We start from the raw sequence: 11,747 nt of genomic DNA on the forward strand, positions 1-11,747 counted from the left end.
CTCTTGGGTTATGCAGCAGGATGACATAAAACATACCAGCAAGCCCAACTCTGAATGGTTAAAAACAAAATTAAGGTTTTGGAGTGGCCAAGTCAAAGTGTGGATTTAAATCCAATTGAGACGCTGTGGTGTGACCTTAAACGCCCAGTTCATGCTCAAAAACCCACCAATATGGCTGAGTTAAAACAATTCTGTGAAGAAGAGTGGGCCAAAATTCCTCCACAGCGATACAAAAGACTCATCACCAGTTATTGCAAATGCTTGATTTCAGTTATTGCCGCCAAGAGTGGCACAACCAGTTATTAGGTTCAGGGGGCAATTACTTTTTCACATAGGGCCAGATAGGTTTGGATTTTTTCTCCCTTAATTAATAAAATCATCATTTAGAAACTGCATTTTGTATTCACTCGAGTTGTCTTTATGAGATATTAAAATTGGTTTGATGGTCTGAAACATTTAAGTGTGATAAATATGCAAAAAAAAAATCAGGAATCAGAAAGGGGGCAAATACTTTTTCATGGCACTGTACTTCCTTTTAATCTAGCTGAATTTGCCAAAAACCAGTTTTTGTGACCCCAACATAAGCACCCAGGCCCCAAAGTAAACTGATTCTTTCCCCTGGTCCAGCTAAGAGTTGGTTTCATGATGGAACCAGTTTTTGTGGCCCAGAGCCAGTTCTTTGGCCATGGAAAATCAAAGAACTGGTGCTTGGCTAAGCACTAGCTCAAACCAGCCCTCGAACCAGCATGATGGAAAATGGGTATATGAGACCCCTACCAGTAGAGGTGTTCCTCCACCATCTTGGTAACAGCCCGGGACACAGCTTTCTCCTGGGGGGTGAGGTTTCGGTTGAGGTTCACACCCAGCTTCTCCTCCAGGAAGTCTACGATGAACTCTGACCCTGATGCCTGTTGGTGGTTGTACTCTAACCAGGGCATTTTACCCTGAGGGGACAGCTTCCCATCAAAGTAGTTCTGCAGACAGAAACAGCTTCATGTTAAAACATAGACAATTTATGTACACTTTAAGGTCAAAAACACTGAAATCATATTGCTCATATTGCTTGTATTTATTTGCTAATTCATTTTCTTGTTGTTGAAAACTGTGTGGTTTATTGATGAGGCTTTCAGTCAGTGGGTTTGGAAACCTCCAAGGTCATCCCACACATTTTAATCATGGATTTGGCTTGCATGTCATTGGGGTTACTATTGATCATGCTACTTCTGTCGTTTATTACCTTTTGTGGCTCTTCAGAGGAATTAAAAGGTTTACAAAAAGGAAAGAACCAATGAGGTTTTAAAACAGACTGTTTATTTATGACAGGGAGCCTTCAGTTAAGTTTGAAATATCTTGTTATAAGCAGGCGGGCAGGTCTGAAAAATGCTGCATAAATGCAAATGGGATTCTGAAACTAATATAGCTACTCATTACCAGAGACTTAAAGTAAGACTACCTGCACTTTAAAACCAAACAAGTTAAACATACTGAAAATATTTGTTGAAACTGGTTATGTCAAAGTTTTTAAGTAGTGGGAATTAATTTTTGAGTAGACCCTACTTAAGGAGTTCAATTTACAATCAAATTCCCAATGAGTTTATACAACTAAAACATTAGAGATAATTGATTACATATAAACAGTATGTGTTTAGTAGCAGGTACTCAGCCAATTTTTGTTATATCGGCTTAGTTTTACTCATACATTTATGCTGTTTAACTTTTTTAAGTTTAACTGCAGGTTGGAAACCTACCTCCACTTAAAAATTCTGTTTAAATCCAACTAAAAAAACATGTTAATGTATTTTTCATAAAACTATATATTCTTTATCTTTCATCATAATTTACTGATTTTAAGATTTTACTCATTACTTTTACAGCACTAAAGGGTCTGGCTCCAAACTATATAATAGAACTTTTAACCCCGTATGTGCCAGCCCGCAGTCTTAGATCCTCAGGTGGGAACCTTTGGTCGTTCCAAAGTCGAGACTTAAAACCAAAGGTGATTGAGCATTTTTCATCAGGGCTCCTCGACTTTGGAACGACCTACCTTAGGAGATGAGGCTTGTAGAATCAGTCACTTCTTTTAAATCACTTCTTAAAACTCATTTTTTCAGACTTGCTTTTATGTGATGTCATCTTCTTAATTAGTTTAATGTTTTAATTTGGTTCTAATCTTTTAACAGATTTATTTCCATTTTTATTCTTATTTCAATTTTTTAACCTCATCCCTTTAATGTGTCTGTCTCTTTTATTGGTTTCTTTCTTTTTACTTTTGCTGTTAAATTTATCAGTTGTAACACCTTATATTTATAGGCTTGACCTTACATATGTTTCCCCCTTCATTGCTATTTTACTGTTTTTACTGACTCTTGTTCTGTTGGTCCTCTTAGTCTCAACCTGTGTAGCTGGGTTTCTGTGTTGCCTGTGTTCCTACTGTTTTTAGTGTTTTATGGTACCTTTGATGTCTGTGCTTTACTGATGTTTTTGACGTCTGAGTTTGCATGGTGTCTTATGATGTCTGTGCTTTACTGATGTCTATGATGTCATGGTTTGCATAGTATCTGTGACATTTAGGTTCTGGTGTGTAATGCTGTTAGTTTATTATTCTGACCATGTTCTTTTGTTCAGGTTTTGTTTGGGTTCTGTTGATGTTTCTGGGTGTCACTGTTCTGTTGTTTCTGTCTTTTGCTTGGGATTAATTGCTTTGTTCTTGCTGCTACACATGTCAAAGCACTTTGTAAATTCTTGTTTTTAAAAGTTCTATACAAGTTATTATTATTGTTATTATTATTTCTATCACACTTTAATCTTGAACATTTATGCCACTAATGGTGGGCAAACTTAAGTGACTACAAGTGACAATAACTGAAAGGTGCTCACTGAACCAGGGACCCTTCTTCCATCATGTTCAGTATGCTTTCCACACAATATTGTGGTTGCTCCCCCTCATGTTGGACTCTGACTGAGTGGATAACTTCAATCATGGTGCAGAAGTGTCTAATGCCCAAAGACATTCTAGGAAAATAATGCAGATTGAGGGGTTGGTTTTCAAATAATTTAAGTACAGTGACAAAAAAAAATACTTGAAAAGATTGAGTACTGTATACTTAAAACTAAAAAAATGTTCAGTCAGCTCATAAAAACGAGCTGAAATAGCTATTTTAGATTTGTTACTACTAATGTTTGGTCTTACAGTGTGGGCTCTGCTTCTCCAAGATTTTAACCATCATTTTTATCAATAATCTCTTGAAAGTCATTGAAATTTCCAAAAACATGATAGGAAAGCAAGATAACACTATCTAGTCATCTGCGCTGTTTCAAGTTTGTTTCTATTATTTAGCCTTTACTAACAAACTACTTTTCAAGTACTAAAGAATGATCCATTGTTTTAGTACATGTCCATTAAAAGGAAGGGAAAAAGGAAATGTCTTTAGAGAAATACAGCAGAGATTACAAACAGACATAAACTACATTAAAGCAGATTATCCTCAGAGCATGATATATGAATGAACACAGTAATTTTTCACTGGTTGGCATGAGTGGCTATGGCTGTAGAAACATCATTGCTATAAAAAACCACGAGAGCTGCTGATAATCTCTGGGAAATGTGGTGCAGAAAAACACAATGCTGTTCGATCAATAAACTCTGCTACTCAGCCTGCTGAGTATCACCTGGTAGGGAAGGTCCACCATGCGCAGGTATGTCTCTATTTTGAGGCAGAAGGGTGAGAGGCTGGGCACGCCGTTCTTTGGCCTGGAGAACTGATGAAGGATGATGGCGTCTTTAGAGTCCAGCTCCTGCTCCTTCCTACTCAAAAAACACAGATGAAGAGAAAAAGTTAATCAACTCTTGATATGAATAGTCTGGTAATGCTTGAGGAGCCTGATTAGTTTGCTTCGTGTGTGGCATAATTCAATAGAAACTGATCAGTAAATGATCACATATGGCTAACTAAACTAACATAAGCACCTTAAACATTAAGACACAAATATGATAACACTATTTAGTTTACAGACACCTTGGCTAACCATATGCAAAAAGCAAAAGCCTTCAAAACATTGTGGATTTCCCCACTCTGTAAATGGTTATAAAAATAAACAGAGATAAGCTGTTGATTCTTTTTTAAGACAAGAATCTTTGATAACACTTCCACCACATAAACTTTAAAGACAACTTCGATGCTACTCCAAAGACAACAATTTTTATTGTTTGAATAAAATGTTCATTTGTCACTATTCTGCCGGAAAGCATTTGGTCCGACTTCCTGATTTCTAGGTCAGTCCATCTGTGAGATTAATACCCCACAGAATTCAGCATCCAAATAGAAAGCCGGATTTGCTGTTCAGTTTCAGACCCTCCAAGCCTCTCAGGATGATAAAGGTCACACCTGCAGTTTATTATAGTGTAGTGACACAGCAGTAAATCCCTGTGTCCCTGAGCTCAGCCACCCACTAACATGCTCACTTTTATTTTCAGAGACTGCGGAGGCTTTTCTTGATCAACTCTAAAAAAATAGCTCTGTGCAGAGTTGAGCCTCGTGAGGAAAGACAATCTCCTCTAGTAATCTGCAATGTTAACAAATCTGAGTTTTAATATGAAGTCAGTCTATTTGTAACTTAATCTCTTATTATCTATTTTACTTGTTTTACTTTTTTAGTCAACTTGTGCTGACACAAAAATCCCAGAAATCACATTCTAGGGATATCCTGGGTTTTATCAGTCTTAGGATGGCGATTCTCTGAAAAAAAATTAAGCTGCTTTGTTTATTCTTCTGTGGAAATAACAGCTGATATTGACCTTCAGTATCACTATCACCATTGAGCTGTGTGGTATTTAAAGCGTCTGTTGGAACTGAAATTATTGACTAAATGAGTCAGCACACTGCCCTAGTTTTAAACAAACACACTGGTGGCGAGTTCACATCCCACAGTTACAGTCAGTTTTACTGTATCCCTGCAGTCTCATCACATAATATGATGAAACACTCTACTGGTGTTATTGCTCTGTTTTCTCTGGACTGCTGCGGCAGTGTGGCACTTTTATCATTTTTTTATTGCACCAAAAGATCATTTATAGGATGAAAACAATTCAGGCAATATCACAAGGTACATTCTCATGATTTCAAATTTACAAATAGTAATGATAGTTTTTGTCTCATTAGATATGGACAAATAGAAAAAGACATCACACTATTTTAATGGGATTAGGCTGAAACTACACTGATCTAAACTTAGTTTTGATTTTAACTGCAGATTTATTTGTTTGTTAGAGGTGACCTCAAATGATGCATAAGATAGCAGATACAAAAAAATGGGTAAAATACAAAATCAGAGTAGATTTTTTATCTATTGGAGGTAGTCAGAGGAAATGCTCCTAACTAGCATCTGCTTCATTTTGCAGACAGACCTAGCCTGTCTGATATGTTTGTCTCCTCCTTAAGTCTGAATTATTTAATATGACTTTATAGTGAACAGACAGTTTGTGCTCCACTTTTTTCGGACATTATATAATGAATAATACAATCAGTGGCCAGTTTATTATGAACAGCTATAGCTTAGTAAGAAACAGTCTAAAACTCCAGAACTACAAGATATTTTATTCAAAAAGGTTCTGTGTTTCTTTATGTTATTTAAGCTTACAACATTTCTTGACATTTAAATTGAGTCATTTCAAAACTACCTCTTGGGCTTATTGGCTACTGGGACAGATCTAACTGGTATATCAGTTGAGTTCACAATCACTTTGGAGGATTTATTCAGGGCTTACCATAGACATGTGAAGTAGGAAGTCTATAGGAAAAAAGAGCCAGTTCAGGGGATCCAATAGCTTGTTTTAGACGTACGTATTCTTAGGAGGGCATTTGGGAATTTTGAGCATCCAACACTTAATTCCCAACAACAACTTGTAATAGGAATCAAATTTATGTACAATGAAAAACAGATTTATTAACAAATTACTAAGAAAAATTCATCCACTTCATGCATGTAGCTCACTTTGATATGTTATTTTTCAGTCATTTCATAAATATCACAATCTCATGAGAGAATTTACTGCTTTGAACACTTAAATTAAAAGAAGACTTCAGAGTTCAAACCTTAAGTCACAAATATACCAGCTGAACACAAAAAATATAAGTGATTTTACCACAAAAAGGAGATGTTTTATGTTTATGTAGCAAAAATAACTATCTAGTTTATAATAACTTTATGTTAAGTTGATAGAAAGTTGAAATGAATCTAAAATGTACAATAAAAGCAAGTTGCAACATGACAGTCAGCTAATCGATAATCAAATAATAGAAAAAAAGTAGCTGGCGGTTTGTCTGACAGCTAGCACTTGTGGAAAGTCTTATCTATTGAATGCTGGGGCTGAATCATGTCTAAAAAATACTGATATACAGATGTTTCTATTATTCTGAACAGAGACAGACCAAATTTGTGGCTCTGGATTTGTTTTTTCTGTGATTGTAACCTCTCTCTTTTTTCTTTATGTCTGTGCCGTTGTTAATTGTGATGCTGCACATCTTGGCTAGGACACTCTTGTAAATGGGATACGTAATCTCAGTGAGGTTTTTCTGGTTAAACAAAGTTAAAATAAAGAAAGAAAAATGAACAGCGCGAGTGTCTATTGATGCCGATATTTGGCATTTAGGCGATTATCCGTATCGGCCTTTTATTTTACTGTTAATCAATAATTACTAGATATTTTACTCAAAGGCAAGGTTTGTCTTCCCCTCTGGTTTTGTTTTCACTCCACAGCCACACCTGATGTCCTCTCCACAACACTGTCTGACTGGCTTGATGTCACAAACTGCCAGCCAATCAACTCTGAGGCCTGAGTGGCACTGACAAAAGGCCTGTATGGCATCCCATGTTTCCTGCTGCTACTGTGTTGCTCTGCGCTTTCTTTTTTTGACACACAGTTTAACCTTGTTTCACATTCTTTTGCCATGACAAATGCATATCGACTCCAAATATTGCTTATCAGTCTCATGTGTTGCTAGTAATTGGCCCTGTATTAAATCACTACCAGCTGACAACATTTTAAAAACACACTAACAGATATTAGCAGATATTAAAATTTTTGCTTATATTTACAGACAATATATTGGCTGCTAGATGTTGGCAGAATATCCATATATAATGTATAATATATATTCCAAGTTTATTTTCCAGGCTTTTTGCCTTTATTGAATAGGACCTGCACCAAACAGGGCCGAGGACGGGGTAATCAATCTCACAATCAGTGCACTGAGGACTCAAGTCTCTATATATGGGCACCTTCTCCACATACTAAGCCAAACAGGCCCCCAAGACTAAAATTTTCCTGTATGAGCCATTTGAGTACAACATCCTGACTTCTTTAGTCCTGCACAGATCTTTCCCAGGACTATTTTTAGATCACGTTATTTTCAGTTAGTATGCCAAATAAACAGGTAACCAGGTGTAAATAAAATGTAAAGTCTGCATGTGTTGTGACTCCGTCCAGCTTCTTGTGGTGCTGAAACAGTTCCAAGTCTTGTGAGTCGCTGTCCATGGTCATATGGTGCTGAGTTTATTCCAAATCTCTGAGCAGTCTGTATCCTGTAACATCTCTGTTTACTGTACTACTCTGCCTGATGTGCCCTCTGCATCCTGCCCTTCTTATGTGCTCCTGTCTGCTTCAACGTGGTGCACAAATCTCCCTGAAAGCCACTTAGTGAGCTCTCCAAACATCAGAGATCTCTTTATATGGAGAGGATATGGAGAATAGGAGCGGACTACAGTGGCAGAGCTGCTGCCAGTGCCAGCGACCACATCACATGGCACGAACAGATGATGCTGGCAGGCTGCGGGTCCAGCTTCAGTAGCCCGCACGTGATTCGGCAGCAACGTCTCTGCACGAGATGCAAGGTTACACAGATTATCAGGGGGGAGGGGGAGTGAAAGCAGAAACTACCAGGCCACTGTGACAGGATGTACTTACTACCCGGTACTGGCCTGGCCCAAAATAATCCTCCCATTGATAGGCACGCACTTCCAGCTCTAACGACAGACCTAATAATTATGTTTACATCTCAGGGACTCATCACACCCCATACACCCGCTGTCTAAGTGAGTTACAGATGTACATGTTGGTGTTTTCTTTGAACATCTCTGGGCAGCAGCTGTGCATCTCACGGTAGAGTTCATTAAAGGTCGCTCTGACTCTGCAGCGCCCGAGGAGCGCTCGGTTTATTTACGCTCAGGTGCCGACGGAACTGGCACGGGAGCTGGCACATGAGCTGACTCGTGACTGCTTTTTATTTATTTCATTTTTTTTTCTCCCCCCATCTAGTGTCGTGTCCTTGGAGGAGGAAACAGCGTTTGAAACCTCAGGAATCACCGCGAGATCTTCACAGAAATCACATCCTATGGAGGGACTCACCCATGTCCATTCGTGGATCTATCAGAGCCCAGTCCAATGACACCCACCTGTCACTGTCAGCAGGGACGATTACAAATTAAATCCTCTGCTTTAAACCTATATGAGTGGTGATACAGACCAAGCACAGTGTGTGCTCCTACCTGATGGCAAGCAGTTCATGCAGTAGGTAAGCTGCAGCAGCCAGCAGAGCCCCCCCAGTGATGTACAGGGTCTTCTTCCACCAGGAGTCCGAGCCCAGAGCCGACATGATGCCTCCGTAGTCCTGCAGAGGAAAGGCGATGATATAGCCATACAAAGACTGCTGCTGCTCGGCGCCGCACAGCCCGAGGGGCAGGCTGTGATTCCGCCCGAGCTCAACCACACACGGTCGGGAGGAGGCGAAGCCAGCAGCCCAGTACATCCTCCCTCCCTCGGTTACAACCACCCGGCGTCCTCCCTGCTGTACTCCCCGTTAGGCTTCATCTACACGCCCGGCGGGTTATCTACGGCATGGCGGCGGTGTGGCTGATTTACCTCCAGAAACCCAGAAGGAGTAAACATATCGATGTCCTCTCTCTGGGATGATGCTCACGGCACCCTGTTCCCTTTCCCTTTGCAGGTTTTTAAACATACGCCGAGCTAGCCACAAAACAGCAGCTTCACTTCCGGTTACGGATTTCAAAATAAAATCAAACTGGCGGGCGCATAACCTTTCAGTTTTGAAGTTACGTGAACAGAAAAGCTATAATCACACATTAGACTGATTAATTCTACCATTTTCTTAATTAAAAATACAGTTTTCACTAAGCATCTCATTTCTGAACAACTGAAAAGAGCAGGCCTCATGTTAGCTTAATTTTATATAGCTTTCCTCACATTTCAATGGCAGAATATGAACTCTAAACTGTGACTTTATATCTGTAATATTTAAACTGAGCTTTTTATAAATGCAAGTAAACTATGTCAAAATAACAAGAAACTATCATGTTTACTGCATTGATAAAGAAGCTTACCGTTTATTTAATTTTGTGTTAATCTTATTTAATTAATTTCTATTTCCTGAAAGTTATGACTAATCCAAGTAGTTAAGTTGAGCATATCCAACAACTTTTTACAATGTGGCCCTCTGGCATTGCAAACTGAATTAATCCAGCCCTCTTGGCAACTAAAGTTTCCCATCCCTGTTCTAAACTAAGAGACTAATAGTGTACTTCACTACCTTATAGCATCTGTTTCTGCTGTTAATTTTGTCGAATAAAACTTTTAACTAGTAAAACTCATTTTAAATTATTTTTTTCCAATGAGAAAGACTGGTTAAAAACATCTTTGTGGATAAAAACAAAATTGTGATGATAGGTAAGTTTGGTTTTTGACACAGACTAAAACAAGACTAAAATTAGCACTGGTCTGATGGATATTTAAAACCCATGATACCTCTCCACTGTGCAAACAAGGTATCAGTTCTTGCATTGTGTGTCAAAGTAATTAAAGTGTTGATACTACATTAATGTTTTCATTCATATCAAATGTACAATATGACTAATAAAGTAGTTCAAAGAAATGAATTCATTCTAAAAGTAAAGACTAAATATAAGAAGCTTTAAGTCAACAAAAATGTTTTTGAGATTCCTTCAACAATGAATAGACCCAAACTATCATGGTTAAAAATGACTCAAATGTGACTAAAATTAAAATCCCTTTTAGTCTAAATACTGAGACTAAATCTGAAATAGCTGCCAAAACTAACACAGTATATTGCATTTTATTTTAAAGGCATGCTTGCAATTAATACTACCTTGCTGGTATTTCATATTTTTTTGCACTTCATATAAAAGAAAAATCACTGACATTCATGAAAGTAGCCACAGGTCAGACTTAAACCCAGGACATATTTTTTCTTTTAAAAAATATCCTTCATGATTTTGGTCTTCTGCTTACACCCTATAACTTCTTTCAGTGTTTCACTTCTTCTGCTGGTCTTTGATGCAGCCTTGTTACTTGTTTTCAGTTCACAACAACTGTTGTATTTGAATATTTGAGCTCAAATAGGCCATAAAGCATCAGAAATACAATAGTGGGAAGTGAAGATCTGATCATTTCTGTAAAGGCAGGTAAAGTGGTTGACCTTAAGCCATGAATATCTATAAATAGTCTTCTATTTGATATCTTTCTCTTAGACTGTTTAAAGCAAATGTGCTGGCAAAAATATCAAGAACCTGGCACTTTTATTTTTTAAAGCGCGATGCAACAACATCCGGTGGTAACGTGGTAAACTACAGCAACTTGACGAAGCAGGCCCATTGTCTGCTCCAGTGGAAGAGACACCCCGCCCTGACGAGCCCCTGCATCCCAGTGAAACCAGAGGCTCTCTGTGATGCATGCACTGACCATTGGCCAGCAGGAACTAATGACGACATGCTCGTGTTATTTTCTTTTAAGATGTTGGTGTGGATCAGACAGCTCACTCTGCACTACCCTCAGTTACAAAAGGCATCTCCACTGGATACCAAGTGAAGTTCATGGCTTTTGTTTTCTCTGGCAGACATGAGGTTAAAACACAAGTGGTCTGACATTTTTTAAGGGGACAAATTGTAATGCACTGTCTTGGACTAATGAAAACTAACGAGGAAGAAAAACCTGATGGTTCACAGCAGACAATAACAGATAACCTGTTGTAGGTCTAGACTGAATACAGAATGAATGAATTAGTAGTTGATGCAAGGATGCACATAAACAGAGGTATTCATACTCACTCTGGAACAACTTCGGAAGTGTAGGAAGACGTTCATCTTGATGGCTTAATCCAGCGGCTGTTTTCTGATCCAGTTTGCCGAGCATGCCGAGAATAGGACGCAGGACAACTTCGAGAAATGCAGGTTTCGTAAAGCTCCCAATGTTACAGCTTACATCACCAACCTTGCCGCCGTAATGCTGCTGAAATCCGGTCCTCCTGTCGGTCAGCAGGTAGGAGCTGTCCCCGTCGATAAGAGCTGCTGTGTTTGACGATGTCTATTTAAGCCATCGGGCAGTGATGTGCTGTAAAGTCCTCTCTGCAGCCATGGCTACTGGAAGTTAGGCGCGCGCTCTCGAGGCTTCGAGGAGCGCGCATTAGAGCAGCAGTGTTTGTTTTTTGATACAGCTGAGCTAGAGTGGGGAGAAAATACTGTCCTGGATGTGCTACTGCAGCTGAGGATATTATGAATTCATGAGAGTTCATGAGGTTTTCCTCTGTTCCCACTTTACCCGGACATCACTCACTGTCATCAAAACCATACAGTCATTCTAATCTGACACCTGAGGTATAATTCCTTGGATGTGCAGGAGAAGAACCACTGCACTCTCCTTGTTTGCTGCTTCCTCCATA

The 11,747-nt window shown here is 38.9% G+C and overlaps 1 protein-coding gene across 2 annotated transcripts in view; it reads right to left on the reverse strand.

The window, feature by feature from the left end:
- faxcb (failed axon connections homolog, metaxin like GST domain containing b) overlaps nt 1-11,271 on the reverse strand; it is a 34,173-nt gene extending 22,902 nt beyond the window's left edge. Inside the window, exons 1-4 of one of the 2 annotated variants that reach the window (XM_041792849.1) lie at nt 11,137-11,271; nt 8,545-8,666; nt 3,670-3,805; nt 778-974 (exon numbers count right to left, since the gene is read on the reverse strand). In XM_041792849.1, coding sequence (XP_041648783.1) covers nt 778-974; nt 3,670-3,805; nt 8,545-8,666; nt 11,137-11,172 — 491 coding nt within the window. In that variant the 5' untranslated portion in view covers nt 11,173-11,271. Of the gene's footprint in view, nt 1-777; nt 975-3,669; nt 3,806-8,544; nt 8,982-11,136 lie in introns of those variants that run through there. The other variant, XM_041792848.1, reaches the window with a different exon arrangement.
- Between the last annotated feature and the right edge of the window lie 476 nt (nt 11,272-11,747).

Source organism: Cheilinus undulatus, linkage group 8 (genome assembly GCF_018320785.1).
Source record: "Cheilinus undulatus linkage group 8, ASM1832078v1, whole genome shotgun sequence".
Lineage (NCBI taxonomy): Eukaryota > Metazoa > Chordata > Actinopteri > Labriformes > Labridae > Cheilinus > Cheilinus undulatus.